Raw genomic sequence first — 25,199 nt, 5'->3', positions numbered from 1 at the left:
TCTATCTTTTTTGAAGTGCAAAAAAACTGTTACATCTATAGTAGATAGTACCTCAAAATAATGTTTCTACTACTGCCAGGTCAAATACAGTTATACCCTCAAACTTAGGTGTCATGTTTAAGTGTAGAAATTAAGTTAGATCTATTTAAGAAACAAAGACTTGGCAAAAAAATAACAACAAATTCTGTGAGGTCATTACCACTTGGGATTATGTCATCAAGGTAAACCCCTAAGGACTGATATTACCCTATATTTTTCCTCATCACTAGCTTGCTGCAATGAAGCAATGAATTTTACAAAGACGTAAAACTAAGTATCTTAGTAAGGCCATTAAATAGTCTCATAGAGGGTATTCATTCTATACCTCTCTATCATAAATACCCTCTGTCAGTTTAAAATTCTTTAATTAAAAAATTTATGTAGGCCTTAATTCTTGTTGTGGCATATAAAGTCAGATGCCATGTTGTTTAATATTTTTTAAATGACCAAAATATTGCTAATAAAAAGTAAAGACTGAGTACAAAACTAAGGTTTTATAAGGTTGGGCAATTCTTTTATTAAAGAAATAATTAAAGAAGCCTTACTTAAATATCAGATTTCGGCAACCATCAAGAGTTTCATTATACTTAACTAAAAGACTAGCCTAGCTTTAATAATTTTTGATACAATGTCAAAGACAAATGACTTCACATTAAAATTTTAATTTTACTAATTTACTTTTTTTTTTTTTGGTTTAACTAATTCTTCAAATATATGTAAAATAAAATATATTTTAACCAAATCACTGTATTGAGTTATTTGGTGTTTGAAATACATTTCTAATAGAAAAGAAAATAAGGATTTATAAGTGTTTCCAGATCAGGGAACTACTGACTATGCCAAGCTCCTGGAGGCTCCTAATAAATTGTTTTGCTTGAAGTTATGTGAATTTTTAAAGATCCTTTATGGATTCTGTTAACATATCTTGAGTACATATATTAAAAGAGAAACTATACTAAGCACTTTTTGATATTAATGAACAATATTAATTTTGCCAAAAGAATAATAAAATAAATAATCTACTCTTAAAGGTCTAATATCATTATTTTAAAAAGTTTTTTTAATTCTAAGCCTTTAAATGTCCTAGCCATAGAACAATAGCTGGTATTGGACTTAACTATAAAAATCAGAAAAAAAATAGATAAAGCAATGGGAGGCATTGGGCAGCAACCAAGCTAGGGGCTAGGGTAACGATCATTGAAAGAAAGGAGCAATGAGATGAACTGTACATTCACTTCAGTTTTTTTGGTTTCTTTCCAACCATGGCCAAAGTAAATAGAGCCTAAACAAAGAGTGAACATTTCTGTGGGTAAAGGGAACAAAACCAGAACACAAGTCAGCCAAATACTTAGGACTTAGGGAGTGTGAGCAGGATAACTGAGAAAAAGAAGATATGGAGAAGGAGTCCCAAAAAACTATATAAAATCATCCTCAGATACTTGGGCAATTCCTGCGTTAGAAACACATCAAAGATGAGCCTCCAGGATACATAGCAGAGAAGGCTCCTGAAAGGTGGGAGACTTTGAGATTTCAGACTCAGCTACAATGAAAAGACCTTGGTGAGCCCTGGCCAGATAGCTCAGTTGATTAGAGCGGTGTCTGTACACCAAGAGGTTGGGGGTTCGATCCCCGATCGGAGTGTGTATATACAAGACAACAGATTGATGTTTCTCTCTCATATCAATGTCTCTCCCTCCCTCCTCTCTAAAATCAAGAAAATAAACATGTCCTCAGTGAGGATTAAAAAAAAAAGACCGTGGTGAATATCCCAGGCTATCAGTTGAGATCATAGCAGGCCATACAGTAGAAGTAGGACCTAGAATCCCTTACTCTAGGATCAAAGAGTAAGGACTATGAGGTAAGAGTAAAGCTGGAATTAAGCCTCAATAGGATCAGAGTGATCCACTGGTAATTTAACTGCCTGCGAGAACAAAACTTAACAGTCTTAAAAAGACAGGATAATCCAGAACATAAAAGGTATCATTCACAGCATATGGTTTACAATTGAAATACTAGACATATTAAGAGGCAGGAAAAAGTGACTAATCATCAAGATATAAAATAACCAATAAAAGTAGATCCAGAACTGAATCAAAGATAGGAGTTAACAGAAAAAGACTTCAAAATAACTATTAATGATAAATTACAGAAAATAGATTTAAAAAATGGAGAAAACAGATAAAAAAATAAATTTCAAAAAAATAAATTTCAACATAGAGCCAGAATATAAAAACACCATAACAATATTTATATTTAAATATAAATGGTCTAAACAAACCAATTAAGAAATTCACTTCAGTATAATAATAGAGGCAGATCAAACATATCAAAGTTAGGAAAAAAAATTTAGTGGGCAAACGTTAATCAAAGGGAAGCAGGCATAGCTACTATTAATAATCAGATAAAGCAGACCTCAGAACAAAGAAAATTACCAGAGATACAGAATTTATAAATAATAAAAGGATTAATCCATGAAGAAGACATAGTTAAGATGGTAAATTTTATGTTGTGTATTTTACCACATTAAAAAAAATGGGGGGAAAAATAAAAAAAGTGTATCAGTGAGTTGGAAATAACAGAGTCAAGACTGACTTTTGTACTGTTTCCTAAATTGAGAGATTTACTATCAACAGGTAAATAAAATAGATATTTCCCTTTCCCTCTTTAGTATTGTCAAAATTTAAAAAATCTACTGATGGCATAATAAATATTTTTCTAAAAATATAAAATTAATCCTTAAAGACTTAAACAAACATGACCTTTTCTTCCCCCCAAATCTTAAGTGAGTGCACTTTAAAATTACCATGCAAGCCTCCATTAAGGCAGTGTGCATCTCATCTGTTTTGTGCTCTTGATCTGCACCGGCATCAAGTAGAAAGCGAACCATATCCAAATGGCCTTCAAAAAAGAACACAAATTTTAAAACTATATTTCTAAAGAATTGAGTATCAATTTAATATAAAGTATTAAAATGGGAACTCTTTTTCTTTCAGATGTCTATACAAAAATTTTGCATTGAATAAATCAATGACAGTTTTACAAAACCAATCTAAAATAATAAGCAGCCTTTCAGCAAGGTATTTCGGTTTTTAAAAGCAAATTAGTCCAAAGCACATAATTCAAATGAAGTAATAATACTTACTCTTTTATTTAATCTATATAAACTATCAAATCAAAACACTGAAATCAAATAAAATGCCAGCTCAAGTATGTTTGGATCATTTTTCAGAAAAACAGTTTTAAAATAATAACCATAAACTCACTTTGGGAATGAAAACTCCATCAAAGTAATTTCAACCTTCTTGATACATTTAATATTAAAAAAAACCTTAATAGTCAATAAGAAAAAGACAAACATTCCAGTAGAAAAATGGACATAAAATGGTAATGTAAAATAATGCAAATTAATATCAAACTTCATGAATATTAAACTTGATGAAAAAATATTAAACCTTCCTATTAAACAAATGCAAATTAAGACGACACACCATTTTTTACTACCAAAATGGCAAATATTAAGAAGAATGATAATACCCAGTGTTGGTGAGGGTATAGGATAAGGTAAAGGGAATTCTCAAACACTGCTGGTGGGAGTATAAAACTGGTTCAACCTTTCTAGAAAGCAATTTGGCAATATGTATCAAAAGCCTTAACCCTTTTCGGTCCAACGTCGAGGCTGACTCGACAGACCAGGCGCTAGTTAGCAGGTCCAACATCGAGGCTGAGGTCGAAACCACAAACCGGTTCAACATTCAGTCCCGTCAATTAATTTGGACCAGACTGTTTGAATTCCAAAAATAAAATTGGACCGCAAAGGGTTAAAAATGCCCATACCCTTTGACCCAGTAATTCCACTTCCAGGAATTTAGCCTCAGGAAATAATCAGAGATTAGGCAAAGATGTCTGCACAAGGATGTTATCTCAGCGTTTTTAATAGTAGTGAAAAACTGGGAACAATTCATATGTCCAAAAATAGGCAATTATGGTGCATCCATTGGATGTATTTGACAGAGACTGCTAGTTCCCTACTCAATATCCATTCTCTCAAATATTTCTTAATAACAGAACTCTGATTTTTATCTGAGTGGCAATTTGCCTGACTAAAAGACTACATTTCCCAGCCTCCCTTGTTGCTATGGCCAGTGAAATGTAAGTGGGAGCTAGCTATATGGAAGAACTGCTAGGAAAATTTCTTAAAGGTAGCTTAATAAATTGGAAGGCATCCCCAATTTGCCCTTATCCTCTTCCTCCTTCCTAGACTATGTATTGCTGGGGCCATAGCTACCATCTTGGCAAGAATGAGGATAAAAACCAGATACTAGGATGGTGAAACAGAAAATTAGAATGCTGAGATCTAGATAATAATAAAACTGCCATACTAGTCCTAGACAGCCCACCCCTAGATTTGTTTTAAATAAGAGAAAAGGCTTCTCTTTTGTTCAGATTACTATTCATTTAGGTTTTACAGCCAAATTCACTACTAAATGCAATCGTGAAATACAATGTAACCATCAAAAGTTGTATTACAAAAATATTGATATGGCAAAATGTTCATGATGTACTGCTAAATAAAATAAGCGGGCTACAAAATAGTGTTAGAGTATGATTGTTTAATTTAAAAATACAGGCATACCATGTCTTATTGCGCTTCACAGATGTTGAATTTTTTTTTTTTTTTATAAATTAAAGGCAAGACCCTCCACCTGCAACAAGATTACAGCTTACTTTATTGAGAGACTGCTTCATTACGGTTGTCTGAAATGGAATATCACCGAGGTATGCCTGTATATATACATTTGCTTACAAATATACTTGCCACTATAAAATTTCTTTTCTTTATGCTATTCTGTGTGTTTCAGGTTTTTGAATCAAGTGTGATTATTATATTATTTGAGTGTGAATTATCTGTTAAATAAAGGCTGGGAATATCATATAAAACAAAAGTCATTAAAGAATGGAAACCCTCTAAATCTGTGCTAAGAGTTGGTTGACTTTATAGCTAATTGAATAAATTTGAATTAAAATACAAAAGAAACATACATTGTAAAGCTAAACTTCAGGAAATAAAGGCTAAAATGTACTTCCTATATAATCTGGTGTAAGCTAGATAATTTTATAGTACAGGGAAAACATAAGCAATATAAAATTAAATCAAATACTCAATACTCAAATATTCAAAGTTGTTATTTTAAAAAACCCTAGTCATACATATATAGAGTACCTTTGTAGCAGGCAAGTGTAAGAGCACTTTCTTTGAATTCATTAGAATGAGTGTTGATGCCTGCCCCATGATCTAGAAGAACTCTTGCAACTTCCACATGACCTGCACTGGCTGCTTCCATTAAGGGGGTATGTCCATTTTCATTATGATCTTCTATATTTGCACCTTCATTAAGTAGCACTTTCACAATGTCAACAAATCCTCCAGCACAGGCATAAGTCAATGCAGTGTTTCCTAACAAAGAACCAAAGATATACAAAATTATGATAGAATGGATAAAATTATGCTACTGCTTTAGTTCTACCTCTTCCATTTTTTTTGCATAAGGAATAAACTATCATCTCAAGTTTTTCTGTTGTACTAGTTAGAACCATCATCTTATAAACAGATCAATTTACCACTCTTCACATTTCCTTAGCTCAAGATTAAGAACCATCTTGAAAAATCACTTTCAAAATATTTTTATCTAAAATATTCTATTATATCATTTATAATTATTCCTTTTACTATCAAAACTGTACAACTTAGAAACAATTTTATTTCTATGTATATTCATTTCTTATAGCTCTTCTTTATCTTTACAGATTTGATAAGACAATTCATTGTTTTAGGTACATTTTCTTCTGAAACATATCTTCAATCTATATTTAGTAACCTAGTGAGACAGATATAAATAGCCCTCAGCATAACTCCTTCAAAAGAAAAATATATTTAAAAGGTCATTATCCCTTGGTTTACCACTTATTTCTTTCCTGATTTTGTTTTGAGGATTTATTTATTTATTTATTCCTTAAAATATATTTTTTAAATTGATTTCAGAGAGGAAGGGAGAGAGAGAGAGAAAGAAAGAAATATCAATGATAAGAGATAATCATTGCCCAGCTGCCTCCTGCAAATCCCATACTGGGGATCGAGCCCGCAACCTGGGCATGTGCCTTGACTGGGAATTGAACTGTGACCTTCTGGTTCATAGGTTGATGCCCAGCCACTGAGATACGCTGGCTGGGCTTGAGGATTTTTATTTATTAAAGGGGGTGGGGAGAGGGTTTAACTATCCATCAGAATGAGACTAGAGAAGATTATTTTAAAGGTTCAGCAAGAAAACTATCATTTCAAAACTCAATTTGTTCAGAATTCAACCATTTCACCATCTCAGACATTATACGCATTAATATTACTACAACTTGGGCAGCAAAATTACCTAGAATCCCTTCTACGAAGTCTTGTTCATTTTAGAAATAAACTAGGTTACATTTAATATTTACTTAATTGCATGGAACTCTAAATCCAAGGAATCTCACTACTAAAACTACCCTATAACTCAAGAGATACAACCAAGGCTCTTCCTGTCTATGAGTCTGGAAAGCATCTACTTATATAAAAACCCTGGGTGTAACATCATGACCTCAGGCACGACCAACTGGAAGGAAGTCAGTTCTGCAGGGGTTGTCTTGGAAATGGCTGCGCCCTCCCCCAGCTGTTTCCTGGTGGGCGAGGTTTCAGGCAGGAACCTGCCCTCGGAGCGGAGAGTGGAAGCACTGAGTCCTGGGTTGCCTTGCCAAGGGCTGTGCCCTCCCCGAGCTGTTTCCTGTGAGGCCTGAGGGAAGAACCCACCCTTGTAGCACCAGGAGCGCCCAGCAACAGTCAGCCTTGGGTTGCTGAGGTGGAGGCCACAGCGTGGTAGAACTCTGGGTCTGGCCCAACAGGGGGCGTGGCCAGCCTTCGAACCAGACCCAGACAGGAGGGAGAAGGGAGGAGGGAGCTCCATTCCTCACAGAATCTGCTGTTGGATAGCTTGCTGTCAGTGGCTTGCCAGCCAGGAACCCCATTCACCTGCACCCCGGACCCTGACAGGAGGGAGGAGGGAGCCCCATTCCTCACGGAATCGACAGGTGGCCAGCTTCCTGTCAGGGGCCTGCCAGCTAGGAATCCTATTCACCTGCATATGTGTATAAAGTTTTAATACATTATATGAGGTCGTGGTGGTACTGTTTTACCCACAGCGTCTACAGGAATTGCTGCAAATTTACTTCTCGGTGCAAGCACCTTTCATTCCAAATATAAATTACCGATTCCATTAAATGAAACTTCAATTTCTAGACTCGATATAAACAGTGAAGTTGCTAAAACTATTAAAAAGGCCCAACTTCTCATTATTGATGAATGCACCATGGCATCCAGTCATGCTATAAACGCCATAGACAGATTACTAAGAGAAATTATGAGTCTGAATGTTGTATTTGGTGGGAAAGTTCTCCTTCTTGGAGGGGATTTTTGACAATGTCTCAGTATTGTACTGCATGCTATAGGATCGGTCATAGTACAAACGAGTTTAAAGTACTGCAATGTTTGGGGATGTTTCAGAAACTCTCTTACAACAAATATGAGATCAGAGAATTCTGCTTATAGTAGATGGTTAGTAAAACTTGGAGATGGCAAACTTGATAGCAGTTTTCATTTAGGAATGGGTATTACTGAAATCCCCTGTGAAATGATTTGTAATGGGTCTATTATTGAAGCTACCTTTGGAAATACTATATCTATGGATAATATTAAAAATATATCTCACGCCGAAACTGGTTTGGCTCAGTGGATAGAGCGTCGGCCTGCGGACTGAGAGGTCCCAGGTTCGATTCCGGTCAAGGGCATGTACCTGGGTTGTGGGCATATCCCCGGTAGGAGAAGTGCAGGAGGCAGCTGATCCATGATTCTCTCTCATCGATGTTTCTAACTCTCTATCTCTCTCCCTTCCTCTCTGTAAAAAATCAATAAAATGTATTTTAAAAAATATATATATACATGCAATTCTTTGTCCAAAAAATGAGCATGTTCAAAAATTAAATGAAGAAATTTCGGATATACTCGGTGGAGATTTTCACACATATTTTAGTGATGATTCCACAGATGATGCTGAAAAGGAAAATTTTCCCATCGAATTTCTTAATAGTATTACTCCTTCGGGAATGCCGTGTCATAAATTAAAATTGAAAGTGGGTGCAATCATCATGCTATTGAGAAATCTCAATAGTAAATGGGGTCTTTGTAATGGTACCAGATTTATTATCAAAAGATTACGACCTAACACTATCGAAGCTGAAGTATTAGTTAAAAGGTGAAAAAAGAAAAAAAAAAATTGCAGTAGTGAAGGTCCTTCGGTTCTTCTACTCGTCAGTCTGGCTCGCCTTAGTCCTGCCAGGCATTCAGGAGAGTGTTGAATTTCCCTGCGATACCCTGTTCCTCTGTGTTGTAAACCACAGTCCTTATTTTAAAGCAGGCCGTATTTGTTTCTCAGACTGCCTTATTTTGTGTTTAGCAAAGAATCAGTTTGTGGCTCAGCCTCTGGGTGGCAGTGTTCTGGGGTTGGCCTCTGAGGCTATATGGCTTCTCTATCGCTGGGATTGAAAATCCCTCTATAGGCCAGATCCTGTTAAATCCCAGGGACTGATCAGATTATTTTAATCCTTGATCTCGTTCACAGTGGAATCTGGGTGTGGCTGTGCTCCTTGCCTGGGGGCTAGGTAGGGGAGTCCCACCCTCCGGAGAGAATGGCTGCCCCGATCCTGGGCCCAGGGGTGTCTCAGCACTCAATTCGCTGCCACCTCTCCCGGCCCCCCCTCCTCCTCAGTCTCTCCCCAGATTCCACTCGTCCTCACCTTCTCCCTCTCTTCAGCAAGGGTGAGTGTCTGTATCCGAGATGTCTTATGAACAGGATTCAGTGAAAATAAATAAGCAAACGCCGGCCGCGGAAACGGGGAAGGCTGACTTTCTTACAAGCTCTTCTACTACCGGCACTGCATGCTCTGGTCAGCTCTTCAGGCTGCCCCCTTTAGGCTCAGTCCTCCGTGATCACAGAACCCAGCTCTCAAATCCCCCGGCGGCGCCAGGAATCCCGAGGATCTCCTTTCCCCAGTCAGGGGCTGTGCCTGTCCCAAGGGACGCGGCTGTCTGCCTCGCGGTCTGCCTCTATCCCTCTGGGCTCAGAGGTCTGGCAAACTTTCCTGCCCAGATCCCTGGTTTTTTACCTTTTCAGGGGAGCTCTGCCCTTCCCGGCTGCAGACCATCTCACCAGCTGAGTAGTTTCACCAATTTGGGGTGGGTGTTATTAGTTTCAGCTGCTTACTCCAGGAGATGACCTGGGACGCGTCTGCCTATATCGCCGCCATCTTCCTTCTCCCTTTACTTGATTATTTTAATCACAAATGAGAAGCTTCAGGAAACCTGGGTTGCAGGTTCCATCTTTGGCCGTGGTCGGGACATATGCAAGGCAACTAATCCATTGTCTCTCTCACATTTGAAGCTGAAGTATTAACAGGATCTTCAGAGGGAGAGGTTGTTCTGATTCCAAGAATTAATTTGTCCCCATCTGACACTGGCCTCCCATTTAAATTGATTTGATGATGGTTTCCCGTGATGCCAGCACTTGTGATGACTATTAATAAGTCACAAGGACAAACTCTAGACAGAGTAGGCATATTCCTACCTGAACCCGTTTTTGCACATGGTCAGTATATGTTGCTTCTCTCCAGTTTGAAGACCATGTGACGTTATAGTTAAAGTTCTAAATACTTCATCACAAGGGAAATTAGTCAAGTACTCTGAAAATGTTTTCACTCTTCATGTGGTGTACAGGGAGATATTAGAATAAGTTTAATCACTTTATCAGTCATTGTTTGCATCATTGTTTTTATATCATGTTTTTGTTGTTTTCATATCATGTTTTTATATCATGCCTCTGTTGCTGTTATATCCTTTTGTTACTGTTTATTTATTAACTAGAGGCCCAATGCATGAAAATTCATGCACTGGAGGGGGGTTTCCCTCAGCCCGACCTGCCCCCTCTCACAGTCTGGAAGCCCTCAGGGACAGGAGGCGACTTGGAGATCAGGGGAAGGCGACGCCCCATCACACCTGTGCTGCCGCCACTGCAGGCAGCGCAAGCCTCGGCCGGCCCTGGTTACCTGAGCCTTGGGCGGCTCTGGGAGGCTGGGCAGCTGCCATCCGAGGCTTGCCTGCATCTCGGGCCGGCCCTGGGTGGCTGGGGGGCTGAGGGGAATGGGGGACTCCATAGGCAGGTGCACGGAGCGGGCCCGGCCTTGCTGCCCCAGCAGGGCTGAGGGGACTGGGCACCGCCATCTTGCGGCTGTGGGTGCTGCCATCTCTGAGGGCGGGGCAGTCAATTAGCATATTCCCTCTTTATTGGCTGTGGGTGCCGCCGACTTTGCGATGGTGTGAGGGTCAATTAGCATATCCCCTCTTTATTAGATAGGATAAATGTATATATTATTTTCATACACATTTTATTAATTTCCTTTCATCTCTCACACTTCTATTACAGAGAAAGGGCAAATAGCAATATTAAAATATCTCTGCTAATTAATTCCCTTTTTAAAAAATATATATTTTATTGATTTTTTACAGAGAGGAAGGGAGAGGGATAGAGAATTAGAAACATCAATGAGAGAGAAACATCGATCAGCTGCCTCCTGCACACTTCCTACTGGGGATGTGCCTGCAACCAAGGTACATGCCCTTGACCAGAATTGAACCCAGGACCCTAGAGTACACAGGCCGATGCTCTATCCACTGAGTCAAACCGGTTAGGGCAATTAATTTCCTTTTATTGTGCATGAATTTCGTGCACCAGGCTTCGTGCACCAGGCTAGTAGTTAATAAATAAAAGATTAGTCCTTACTAGAGGAGTTTTCATGCTGCCATTAGAATATCTTATTAGTAAATGCATTCAGTACATGTGTCATGAAAAAATCTTATGGATAAAAAAGTACTCTCAGGTGCCCTGGCCAATTTGGCTCAGTGGATGGAGTGTCGGCATGCAGACTGAAGGGTCCTGGGTTCGATTCCAGTCAAGGGCATATGCCCAGGTTGTGGGCTCGATCCCCAGTGGGGGGCGTGCAGGAGGCAGCCAATCAATGGTCCTCTCTCATCATCAATGTTTCTATCTCTCTCCCTCTCCCTTCCTCTCTGAAAGCAATAAAAATATCTTATAAAAAAAAAAAATAGTCTCAGGTTAATCTATAATCTAAAGTCAAGGGAGCTGTACTAAATGAGATAAAGAAATTATAAGACATACAGTCCATAATTTTGCCTCTTTAAACAATGCATATAATTGTGGTAGAAAAAAATTGTCCCCTACAGAAAAACTTACCAAACAGAATCTAAGTATGGTTTAAAGACTTTTGAAGATATCAAATTAATCTGTATTTTAGTCAGATTCTAAACAAGGGCTAAGGTTTTTTTGTAGGTTTACAACTGGTTTTCCCTAAGAGTCAAATTTTTATCTCTCAGGTTATAATTAATTTTATCAACTTTTTCAAATCCACACACAATTTTCTCCATACCTGTTGCAGACTGGGAGTTGACATTTGCATCATGAAGAAGTAATAACTTCACAATATCCAAATAGCCTCCACTGGATGCTGCCATTAGGGGAGTTATGTCTCCTTTAGCCCCTCGATCTTCAACATCAGCATGCATAGCAAGCAATACCTTTAAAACACAAACACACAGAGAAATTATCAATTCTTACTATTAACATTATTTCCAGAGAATATACTAAATCTGGGAAAATAGAGTGTGCGTAGGGGGATAATAAAAAATAAAAAATAATCACCTTTGGGAAAATATGCCAGCATTCGGTGCTCAAAACACCAAGTTAGATGCTATATTTTTACAATACCATTACATATTAATCTTTAAGTATGTAATCACATTACCCATCCTATTATACAATGGAACTGCTCTTGTCAAAGAATTGGTATTATGCTTGGGATTATCTAGTAAGAGAACAGCAAAACTACACTCACAAGATAGAAACTGATAAACACATAGCTATTTCCCAATATTGCTCCAACAGGAGGAAAAATTTAAAAGAATTGGGGTAATCTGGCAAAATGAAAATAAATCATCACTTTCTATTATAGCTGCATATTATTTCCAAAGTTTAAAATATTATTATTTCTAAATGTTTATTCATTAGGTCTAGTTTTGAGTAAGTGGTAGAAAAATGGACCATGCCTAGTTGCATGTACAGGCAACAAATTAATTATGTATCAGTTTCTATTTTACCTACGCCAAGAAGGAAAGACTTTGGCTTATAATTATAATTTTTTTTATTAATGATAAAATAAAACATCAAAACCCTTCAATAATTTTAATCACCAAAGATTACTTCTGCTTACTTGTGCTAATTCATAATACCCTGCTGAACAAGCCAAACACAGCAGGCTCTCTCCTTCTTCTGTATGTTCATTTACACTTCTGCCTTCGTCTAGTAATTTACGAACAGCATTTACATCACCATCCGAACAAGCTTCTGCCAGACTGCGACTGAAAATAAAATCATCAACAATTAAGCAACCCAGAAAGACTCAGGGTTCCATGATCATAAATTACATTAAGTATAAATAGCCATACATAGAAAAATATTGATATAGTAAAAAACAAAACTGTATGAATACCTTGTTTACTGAGCATCTTGTTTGCAATACTTATTCATGGATATCAACTAAGCCAGAATAAGTGAATGTGAAATAGTTGTCATTTTTGTATTTTAAAATATCCTAACATATTGTCATATTAAATTTTAAATAAAGCTTTTTAAAGCTATTAGGATGCACAAGTTTTTCTTTTTAATTTTTATTTGTTGATTTAGAGACAGAGGGAGAGAGAGAGAGAGAAACATCGATTTGTTGTTCCATTTATCTAGGATTGAACCCACAACCTTAGTGTACCAGGATTATGCTCTAACAAACTGAGCTATCCGGTTGGACTCGATGCACAAGTTTTTAAATAATACTGTATTAGTGTAATGATTCTCAAAGATATTTGGGATATAATCCTATGGTTTAAAATTTTATTCGGTAATAGAAGGTAAAAATCTAAGTAAAAATTTTATTGCAGAATGATTACTAACAAAATCCGTGAATTTCAAACTTAATGTGCATACAAATCACCAGTATTTCTTATTAAAATGCAGATTCTGAGTCAGTAGATCCAAATTCTGTTTTTCTAATAAGCTGTGAGGTGATGCTGATACTGCTAGTACATGGACCATGTTTGAGTAGCAAGCACCTAGATTATTGCATTAACAATCCATTTCATTTATTATTTCCCCCCAATTTTATTGAGCTATAATTGGCATACAGCACTGTACATATTTAAGGTGACTTGACTTACATTTATGAAATGACTACAATAAGTTTAGTTAACATCCATCATCTCATTTAGATACCAAAAAAGTAGGTTTTTTCTTTGGTTGTGCTGAGAACTCTCAAGATTTACTCTCTTAGCAATTTTCAACCAATTTATTTATTACTATTCAAAGCAGTTAATTTAAAGTTTACTCCTGTAACTATTAGGAAAAGTAACTTCCTTAGAAATGGAAACCAGATCTTATTCAGTTTGTTTTCTCACACTCTAGTATAATACATTCCACAAGGATGCTCAATGAATATGAGTAGAATGTAAGGATAAAAATATAATATCCATTTTTACATTCATATTTATATACACATTTATATATCAACTTAAAATACAAAAGTGGGCAAAAGTAGGTTTACAGTTGTTCATACACAAAGACATGCAGGTTATGATTATTACAATGGCTTTATTAATTCAAAAGAATATCACAATGGCACAGTAAACCTACTTATGTCCACCCTGTATAATATCCACTTGACTAAAATTTATAAGCCCCTCCAAAAGATATGTTCAACCAAAATTTGCCACTCAAGAAAACATCTAACATCCAGCAGCAGTCATTAAATACATACGTGTCTATTTGTCCTGCATTGTGGCCGTTTTCTGCTTTCATTCGTGTCAGTGCAGCAGCAGCTTCATCCAGCGCACAACTTACTGAGGATGTTAATCTCCGGAGTACCTCAGGATCTGCAAAAGCTTTACCATCAGCAGTTGACAATTTGCCAATTCCTTCAGTGTGCGTCAAGTAATCAGAAGTGCAGGGAAAGAAAACCATAAAAGTGCAAATTGTAATTACATTTCTAAACAAGAAAGATTAGGCTGATAATTTCAATTTTGCCACTAATGTCAAAAGACCATCATAATCACCTGTGTTTTAGTCTTTCCATCTTTACAATCAGTGCATATAATATTAATTTGTTCCCTACTTAACTCCAAATGTAACTTAATAGGATTCTTATTTTAGCAAATAAATGAGATTTCCTTCAAAGTATATAGTCATACCATAAGATCTCTAGGACAGAATTGTATTTGTTTATAGACTGTTTTCAGTAGCAACAAAGGGGATATTCTGTAATGTTCAACAAACAATCTAATAGTTTCTTCCTCTGGCCAAATAGCCACTTAGAACCATCTTCTAGGGCCACATTTTAAATTAAAATAAATTCATTCTTGCCCGACCAGTGCAGCTCAGTGGCTGAGTGTCAACCTATGAACCAGGAGGACACAGTTTGATTTGTAGTCATAGTGCATGCCTGGGTTGCAGGCTCTATCCCCGGTAGAGGATATGCAGGAGGCAGCCAATCAATGATTCTCTCTCATCATTGATGTTTCTCTCACTCCCTCTCCCTTCTTCTCTAAAATTAAAAAAAATGTTAATTAAAAAATTCAGTTTTATTTTTAAATTTATTATTTGCTTATGATGTGCCAGACACAAGGGAGACAAAAAGGAGTAAGACATAGTTCCTGTCCTCACAGCACTCACAGTCAAGTAGGACTATCAGATGTCTAAGTTGGCAATAAATCGTTTTATCTAGAATCAGTGACTACTGTAAGCAAAAATTTTGTTGACAGTATCACTGCCTGTTACTACTAAAAATGAGAGAAAAATAGTAAAAAAATTTTGGAGAACAACAACAAAAAATGGGAAAACTTGCTCAATAAGATAGAAAATGACCCTAGCTGGTTTTGCTCAGTGGCTAGAGTGTCAGCCCACAGACTGAAGGGTCTCAAGTTCGATTCCAGTCAAGGGCACATACCTAGGTTGCAAGCTTGATCACAGGCCCTGGTCAGGGCACATGCAGGAGGCAACCAATCGCCGTCTCTCTCTCACATTGATGTTTCTCTCTCTCTGTGTCTCCCCCTCCCTTCCACACTCTAAAAATCAATGGAAAAATAGCCTTCGGTGAGGATTAACAACAAAAAAGAACATCAAGAATACAAAAACAAAAATTGCTTAATGTACCAGAAAAGAGGCAGTCCTGAGTGAGAATCATGAGAATCAGAAAAAAGAGAAATGAATTTAAAACTCTTAATTAGAGACCTGAAGTAGTACTCACAACATGAGTGAAGTGTCAGCCTAAACCAAGGGGTAAAGATGTACTACCACTAAAAAAACTTGGTCTGGAAAAGGAAAGGAAATTAGTCCAGAAAATATTTGGAAAATAGGAATGCCTTTTCTCCACATTTCTTTCTGTTCTAAGTAAAATGTAAGGTTCCAAAGCATAGGGAAAAAAAAGGAGGTGGCTAGGGGCATTCCCATTTTAGAAATATTATACACTATACCCCTAAATCACAACCAGGAAACTCATAAAAAATCAGACTAAAAGGGAGGGATACCTAGTATAATTACTAATGTGATCTTCATTCCTTTTTTTCTTGTTGTTGTTGTTGTAATTACTAGTCCTGCCCTAAATTAAACAGTCTTCTGCTGGATACTTACATGTTTTGTTCAATATATTTTTAAGTGTGTATCAATTCCAAAAAGAGACATTAAATGGACTAAAAGTCAATCACTAAAAATTGTACCTATGCTTTCATAACAGGATAAAATTAAAGGAATAACAAGAGGATATCATGTAAATACATTCCTAACATACTATTTATGTCTTTCTAAGAATAATATAGAAAAACTCAATTTCTTTTAGCTCCTACTTTTCCCCTAGTCATTATTTGGTCAAATGTATCATTGCTTATTTCCTTCAATATCAAATGTGTTAAAAGGTTGCTGTAATTTTTCTGAATACCTAACTTTAATATTATGTTTATTAAAGGACAATTGACCAATTGACCCTTAAAGAAAACGGGTTTAAACTGCACGAGATCACTTACACACGAATTTTTTTCAATATACAGTTGGCCCTACATTTCCCTGGGGTTTCATATCCACAAATGTGGAGGGCCAATTGCATGCATTGTTCTACGCCATTTTATATAAGGAATTTGAACATCCATGGACTTGATATCCTCAGAGGGTCCTGGAACCAAACCCCTTAAATACTGAGAAATAACTGAGTTTGGGGGGAGTTAAAAGTTATATGTGAATTTTTTATTGCATGGATGTTGACAACCCTAACCTCCTGTGTTGTTCTAGAATCAATTGTACTCAGAAGCTTAATGACATTCCCCATACTTTTTTAAACTTTTATTTTTTATTTTCCGTATTTTAATAGCTGTAGCATGGCCTAACATATATATCGGATAAGAAGTGTCTAGGTGCTATTTTAAAAAATAAGCTGTAAATTCTTCCAGATTAAATTCTTACATATGTGTAATGTGCGCATATATTTATATTAACACATTGCGGACGGATCACGAGAATTCTCAATTCTTATTAGAGTGTTTTACAAAGTATCATACTTTAAAAAGATATTAGCTTGTAAGAACATGTAATAAATAACTTCAAAATGCAATGGGTATTTAATTTTAAAGTGTGCCTTTAACATTTATGTAAAATGTTTTTGTACTTGTTCAATAGAAACTTACCTGGCCGCTGGGTAAAGCTAGCAATAAAACTACTGGTCCGCAATGTGTTAAGTAAATAAAGGAAGTGTCATACAAAGTGAACATTCAAAAGCAATATACAAATATCAGAAAAAAGTTAACTTCCTTCTCAAAATATAATTTTAGGAGATAAAAGGTTTTCATTAAAATATAATGGAAATTTTGTGTAGCAAATAATGAAGGAGGTTGAAAAATAAAACAGTGATAAGTACATATTATTTTGAGAAAGCATGCTTATCACAGATTTTCTTTTCTGCTAGTTCAGAATAAGTTGATATAGCTTGGTATTTTTGACTAGAACTGATCCAATTTTGTGTTCAATTTTTATTTAAGATCTTCTAAGTAAAAAAAAAAAAGCAATCTATTATTAAGATACATAGACTAAAATAATCATACAATTCCCTAAATCAGTTAAAAGATTCATAATTTGATGAACTAAATTTAAGTTTACCTTTCACAGTTTTATTTTATAATATAACTAGGGGCCCGGTGCACGAAATTCGTGCACTGGGTGTGTGTGTGGGGGAGTGTCCCTCAGCCCAGCCTGCCCCCTCTCACATACTGGGAGCCCTCAGGCGTTGACCCCCATCACCCTCCGATCACCTGATCGGCCCCTTGCCCAGGACTGACGCCTCCGCCAGAGGTGTCAAGCTTGGACAGGGGACCCCCATCTCCCTCTGATCGCTTGTTCCACCCCCTCCCAAGCCTGACGCCTCTGACCCAGGCTTCAGGCCTGGGCAAGGGGACCATCATATCCCCCCAATCCCCGGCTCCGCCCCCCACCCAGGCCTGATGCCTCGGCCAGAGGAGTTGACCCTCATCACCCTCCGATCACCAATCACCGGATCGGCCCCTTGACCAGGCCTGAGGCCTCCGGCAGAGGTGTCAGGCCTGGGCAGGGGACCCCCAGCTCCCCGTGGTTGCAGGCTCCGCCCCTGCCCCTGCAGGATGCCTCTGGCCTAGGCGTCCGGCCCGGGCAGCGGGGACCCGCAGCTGCAGCGGCCCCGCGATCGTGGGCTCCGCTTTAGGCCCAGGCAAGGGACCCCTAGCTCCCGGGACTGCCAGCTTCGACCGTGCCCAGCTCCCATCGCTGGCTCCACCCCTACTTCCTGCTATCACTGGCCAGGGCGGAAAAGGCGCCTGCCCCCCAGCTCTTAGCTCCCCCCTGGGTTTCCGATCACTGTCAGTGGCAGGGGGCTTCTTCCTGCTTTCCCTTTCGCCTCCCTGCATTGTGCCTACATATGCAAATTAACCGCCATCTTGTTGGCAGTTAACTGCCAATCTTAGTTGGCAGTTAATTTGCATATAGCCCTGATTAGCCAATGAAAAGGGTATCGTCATACGCCAATTACCATTTTTCTCTTTTATTAGATAGGATTAGTAATAAATTTTCCTTGATAACTAGGTTATTATCTAATACCTTAAATATGTTAGTGCAGAGCCCAGAAATCACTCACAGAAAACTTTCAACCAAGAATTTTTAAAATATAAAATGTGAATGTTTTCTTTAGGGAAAAAAAAAAATATGTTGTATAGAGATTTCAAATTTCACATAATCCTTTATAATAAAAGGCTAATATGCAAATCAACCGAACAGCAGAATGACCGGTTGCTATGACACGCACTGACCACCAGGGGGCAGATGCTCAATGCAGGAGCTGTCCCTTGGTGGTCAGTGTGCTCCCACAAGGGGAGCATTGCTCAGCCAGAAGCCGGGCTCATGGGTGGCTAGCGCAGCAGCAGTGGTGGGAGCCTCTTCCGCCTCTGCGGCAGTGCTAAGAATGTCTGACTGATGGCTTAGGCCCGCTCCCAGACTGTGAGAGGGTGCAGTCCTGGCTGAGGGACACCCCCCCACCAGTGCACGAATTTCATGCACCAGGCCTCTAGTCCTATATAATAAAAGGGTAATATGCAAATCGACCAAATGGCTGAATGACCAGTCACTATGATGCGCACTGATCAACAGGGGGAAGACATTCAATGCAGGAGCTGCCCGCTGGTGGTCAGTGCGTTCCCACAGGGGGAGCACCGCTCAGCCAGAAGCCAGGCTGACTGGCTAGGGAGCGCAGCAGTGGTGGCGGGAGCCTCTCTCGCCTCCACGGCTGCGCTAAGCTGTCAGCTGGACATCCCCCGAGGGCTCCCAGACTGAGCCCCCCCCCCCCCCCGCCCCGGCCGAGTGCACGAATGTTGTGCTCCGGGCCTCTTGTGTTATATAATTTAGGGGTAATCTTGTATAACTTTGTATAACAATCTAGACTTTTAAAGAGTTGAAGAAGAGAAAACAAAAATTACGCACCTGCAGCTTCTAGCAATGCTTCTAGTCGTGCCTGTGTCTCTGGATCCACAGTGCGTAAGTCTGCTCCTTCTGCAGTGCTTGATAAGAATATCTCTGATGTTGTTTTAAGCACTGGGTTATCCAGGTCTTCTTGGTCCAAAATAAATGATTCAACCTGTTTATGAATTAAAGATGCAATATCCATTAAACTGATCTCAATATTGTTAGAATAACTGCAATTTAAGGTAATATGACTTCTGATTTGGAATTTAAGTATAACCAGATAAATTACTGCAGAAATATGGGACTATGGGAAGAGACTTTGAGGGAGCCTCTCAACTATCTCCTATCTTTAGCTCTGATTACAAATACAACATAGACATACCAAATTCAAGTTTTCTAGAGAGCATTGTATCTTCTGTGCCTAACACAGAGCTGAAAAGCAGCATTTTTTCAATGAAGCAAGTCTATGAACATAGCCCCCCAATATGATGTATACAGGACTACATAGTAAAAAGACTAGATAGCATAGATAAGTCATTCAGGCACAACTTTTCCTTGCTTCTAATTAATTTATTCAATTCTAACTCTTTAAAATAATGTAATCCACTGCCAAATATCTGCAGTCCTAGAGACAAGCAAGCTCCATGAGATTAGGAACCATACCTATTTGTTCATTGATCCTCTGGGTCTAAAATACCTTGCAAATAGTAGATATTCAATATATATTCATTGAAATAAATGATATAGCAAAATCAACTTATGAAAATAAAAACAACCCACTAATTTCAAATAAAGTTCATTTTAAATAAATTCTCTTAAATAAAATATGCACAACTTTTCTGGAAAGCAATTTGGAAATGCGTCAAAATGCCTTAAAAAGCTCATGCCCTTCTCCACTGTGTGGCTCAGTGGTTGAGCGCCAACCTATGAATCAGGAGGTCAAGGTTCGATTTCCGGTCAGAGCACATGCCTGGGTTGTGGGCTTGATCCCCAACAGGTGGCAGGCACAAGGCAGCCAATCAATGATTCTCATCACTGATGTTTCTATCTCCCTTCCTCTCTGAAATCAATAAAAATATATTTTTTAAAAGCTCATGCTCTTTGTCCTCGTAATTCTATTTTAAGGAATCTATTAAAAATTTACCAGGTGTACCAGTTAATAATGCGGACTTTTTTCAATAGATGGAGTTACACATATGTTGATATACCTTATCTGAAAGCCAGACAAAAATATGCAAGGATGTTCACTGCAGCATTAATTAAAATTCCAAAAAGAAAAAGAAAAAACTACAATGGGGAATTTGGTAAATACATTTTGAACATTCACAGGATGGACTACTATGCAGTCACTGTACACAGTGTTTTTGAAGCATACTGAATGGCATGAGAAACCATCAAGCTAAGTGAAAGCCACAAGATTCAAAACAGTATGGTTGTTATTTTGCTAAAAGTATATATGTACATGTAAGTAAACATGAACATGAGTACTCATAGTATATAATCATGAGTACATATTTACATACCTATATATGTCTATCTAAAATTTAAAAAAGCATAATATGCAAATCAACCGAACAGCCAAACAGCGGAATGACCATCCGGACAACCTTCTGGACAAAGCCGGGGCTGCAAGGGCCAAGGCAGCCAAGACAGCTGGGGCTGTGAAGACCTACTCTTGCACGAATTTCATGCATCGGGCCTCTAGTAATATATAATAAATATGTATACCTGGGGAAGTTAACAGTTTTTGTAGACAAATAGAAAAACTGGAATAGAAAGGTTAAGTAGTTCTTCCGAGTCACACAGCTAATAAATGGCAAAGCTAGGTTTCAAACTCAGGCCACTAAGCTACAGAATCTGTGCGCTTAATCACTAGGCAATACTATATCACAAATTTATAAACAAAGCACCTCCATATTTGGACTACATTATTTGGCATATTTAGCTAGTTGATTATAGTTTCCACAATGGACACCAAATAAAGATATCCTAATAAAGACAGTAAAGAAAGAATGATTTGGATGTAATTTATTACCTAGTATACTATAATTTTACAAAATAAATTTTTAACTTCAGACCTAATAACATTGAGCAATGAACTATGTACTAGCATGTACTTAGTACTGTATAATACAACACAGCTTCATTAATATGTAATTACAAAGATGGCATTATAGATACATGCCAATAGATAAATGTAGAATATTAGTTGTCAGATTATATCAAAAGGTAACTGTACAACTAAGAACTTGTTATAAGCCCACAACATTAGGTATTTGCAGATACATATACTTGCCAGTTTGTAAGGATAGATAAAATCATGATTCCAAATTCTGGAATGTTTTTACTGAAGATAGTATTTAGATGTTAACATTTCAATTTTATAAAAAGTATTGGTCTGATGTGGTATTATATATTACTATAGAGCCAAATACAGAGTATATGTATCATATAACATTTTAAAAATCCAAGTTAAGGATTTTCAATCCTCTCCCATTTGTTTCTCCAGTATTTACTGAAGTCCTGTTTTATACAAAGCACCATGAAAGCACAAAAATATGGTAGAAGAAATAAGTCAAAGACTCAAACAATGATTACAAAAAGGCCTACATACATATAGGTATGTAAATATGTACTCATGATTATATACTATGAGTACTCATGTTCATGTTTACTTACATGTACATATATACTTTTAGCAAAAAAATGGTACAACTATACACAATAAAAAGAAGTCACTTCTAGCCTCAGTAATCTAAGAAGACATCGCACAAGTAGTATTTGAGTTTGGTTTTTAAGGAAGCATAAAATTTCAACAGGTGGTCAGATGGGGGAAGCGGGGATAGAGGTGGAAGGGAATGAAATAAAAAACAGGCTTGAAGATGCATTTGAAAAATGATGACTGGTCCACACAAAAAACATAAGGTCCTCTTCATACATTGCTAATGATGCAGCCACTGTGAGAAACAGTTTGACAGTTCTTCAAATATCAAACATAGAATTATCATATGACCCAGCAATTCTACTTCTATGCATATATATATATATATATATATATATATATATATATATATATATGAGGATTGAAAACATATATACATGTTCACACAAAAACTTGTACACAGAAGTTCATAGCTGCATTGATATAATGCAGACATAAAAATGGAAATGGAAATGTCTATCAATTGATAAATGGATAAACAAAATGTGGTATATCCATACAATGGAATATTATTTAGCCATAAAAAGGAATAAGTACTGACACATGCCAGAATAAAAAGTTATATGAAAGGTCCAGCATAAGCAAATCCATATAAACAGCAAAGAAATTAATGGATGACTGAAGAGTCAGGGAGGGAGGAATAGATGTGATTGCTAACAAGTCTGAGATTTCTTTCTGGAATGATGAAAATGTCTGAAATTAGATAGTGATGAATACTGCATAATCTTGTAAATGTACCATAAACCACTGAATTGTACACTTTAAAATGTTCAATTTTATTATATGTGATTATATCTCCATTTAAGAGTAGAATCGTGGCTTTAGAAAGAATAACTAGGGATAGATTTGAGTAAGATCATGTAAAAGGTGATAGACTGCTCAATGCCTACCGGTCACCACCAGTAAGAAGTCAGAGAACCAGTAGCAATATCATTCTGGGTGTCAAAAATGTTAGTATCACATACACATGACAGCATATTCTTAAGTACTTGGGAAGGATCAAGTTCAGAAGAAAAACATAAAACAGGTATGTGCCCCTTGCATTCTGAGAGCTTATAAACACTGAGTTTAATTCTCCAATGTCTTAGAGTGCATATAAATTCATTTCAATCAGCAATAAAATATAATGGAATAAATACTGCAGTAGAGATCAGGAGAAATAGGTTCAAGTGCTAGTTCCATCAGGCATATCACTCAACCTTTCTGATATTCTGTTTCTTTCTCAATGAACAAAGACAATACCTGCCTCACCTACCTTACAGTGCTATTGATATGATAAAATAAGGTAAAAACACTCTGAGGATAGTAAACACTATATAAATGTAATTTTTAGGATATAATTCTATTTAATTCTAACTCTTTTGTTCTCTCACTCACCAGTGTTTATCCTTTATTTATGCCTTTGAATTTTTTTTTAAAAAATATATTTTTATTTATTAACTAGAGCAGGGGTGGGCAAACTTTTTGACTCAAGGGCCACAATGGGTCCTTAAACTGGACCGGAGGGCCGGAACAAAAGCATGGATGGAGTGTTTGTGTGAACTAATATAAATTCAAAGTAAACATCATTACATAAAAGGGTACGGTCTTTTTTTTTTTAGTTTTATTCATTTCAAACAGGCCGGATCCGGCCCGCAGGCTGCAGTTTGCCCACGGCTGAACTAGAGGCTTGGTGCACAAAATTCATGCACGGGGGTGGGGGTATCCCTCAGCCTGGCCTGTGCCATCTCACAGTCCGGGACCCCATGGGGAATGTCCACCTGCTGGCTTAGGCCCACTACCCATGGGGATCAGGCCTAAGCTGTCAGTTGGAAATTTCTCTGGCAGTCCTGGACCCCTTGCTTCTTACTGCCCGCCTGCACACTGCTCCTTGGCACTCAGATGGCTCCCGCCACTGCTGCTGCGCTCACCAGCCATGAGCCCGGCTTCTAGCTGAGCAGTGCTCCCCCTGTGGGAGCACACTGACCACCAGGAGGCAGCTCTTGTGTTGAGTGTCTGCCCCCTGGTGGTCAGTGTGCATCATAGGAACTGGTTGTTCCACCATACGGTTGCTTAGGCTTTTATTATATAGATTGATTTCAGAGAGGAAGGGAGAGGTAGGTAGAAACATCAAAGATGAGAGAGAATCATTAATCAGCTGCTTCCTGCACACCCCCACTGGTTGGGATTGAGCCCACAACCCGGGCATGTGCCCTTGACCGGAATAGAACTCAGGACCCTTCAGTCTGCAGGTCGACGCTCTATCCACTGAGCCCAATCACTAGGGCTATCCACTAATGCTATCTTTTATGCCTTTTGAAACTGGAAGAATGACACTCACTGAGAATCAGCATTCACTTGAATTTTCTTTTTTCTCCCATTCATTTTTTTCCAGTTTTCTTGAGATATCATTGACATCAATATTGTATAAATTTAAGGTGTACAACATAATAATTTCATATTGCAAAATGATTACCAAAGTAAGTTAACACCATCAATTCAGTTACAATTTTTTTCTTTTTCTTGTGATGACCACGTAAATTGTCAAATGTAGTTTTAGCCATTTTATATTTAAGTTTTGACCCACGTGATCAAAAAACTTGAAATATCTAGAACACTTGGGAAAATCTTAAGTTCCCAGGATTTTATAGTCACATATAACTAAACACATAAGTGATATAAAGATATTTGTGTCAACCAGATGTGTCAAAAAGCACTTAATTCTATTATTATTTTATCCTATCTCCTCTAAATTTTTATAATGTGGAATCAATTTTTTAAAAACCCAGTTATGCCTATTACTTTGGGAATATTTGGGGATTACTTTTAGCAGTTCATAAATATCTTACTGATAAACCCACTGAAACACATACTCTTGAAATTCAGAGTGACATAGCATTACCTCAATATATATCTGGCCAGCAAAAGTGGAAACCATTTACAACTACATGAAAATAGTAAATAAGACCAATTCTATACATTTAATAAAGGCTTGGTGACATAGTACCAAAAAAAGTCTATAAAATGGGTAAGTCCAAATTTATGACATATCTAATGAAATTACTCTTCATTATGCAAAGGAATATAAAGTCTCATAGTTTCTTATATATTGCTGAAGGATTACAGAAATTCCCCTTATTGCCTGATGATACATGTACACAGCTCATCTCTACTCATCAGCTTCATTCAGCAGCAAACATGAAATACCCACCTAATAGTGGTATTTGCCAATGGCAAAACTG

At 37.5% G+C, this 25,199-nt stretch overlaps 1 protein-coding gene across 7 annotated transcripts in view; it reads right to left on the bottom strand.

The window, feature by feature from the left end:
* Positions 1–25,199, bottom strand: part of ANKHD1 (ankyrin repeat and KH domain containing 1) — a 131,993-nt gene that overhangs the window by 86,960 nt on the left and 19,834 nt on the right. For all 7 annotated transcript variants that reach the window (XM_059698600.1, XM_059698599.1, XM_059698601.1 and 4 more), the window contains exons 2-7: positions 19,275–19,428; positions 14,050–14,206; positions 12,457–12,604; positions 11,617–11,764; positions 5,261–5,494; positions 2,843–2,937 (exon numbers count right to left, since the gene is read on the bottom strand). In XM_059698600.1, coding sequence (XP_059554583.1) covers positions 2,843–2,937; positions 5,261–5,494; positions 11,617–11,764; positions 12,457–12,604; positions 14,050–14,206; positions 19,275–19,428 — 936 coding nt within the window. The remainder of the gene's footprint in view (positions 1–2,842; positions 2,938–5,260; positions 5,495–11,616; positions 11,765–12,456; positions 12,605–14,049; positions 14,207–19,274; positions 19,429–25,199) is intronic.

Source organism: Myotis daubentonii, chromosome 5, assembly GCF_963259705.1.
Source record: "Myotis daubentonii chromosome 5, mMyoDau2.1, whole genome shotgun sequence".
Classification (NCBI taxonomy): Eukaryota; Metazoa; Chordata; class Mammalia; order Chiroptera; family Vespertilionidae; genus Myotis; species Myotis daubentonii.
Note: the sequence above shows the minus strand (reverse complement) of the source record. Positions and strands in the feature narration are given on the sequence as shown.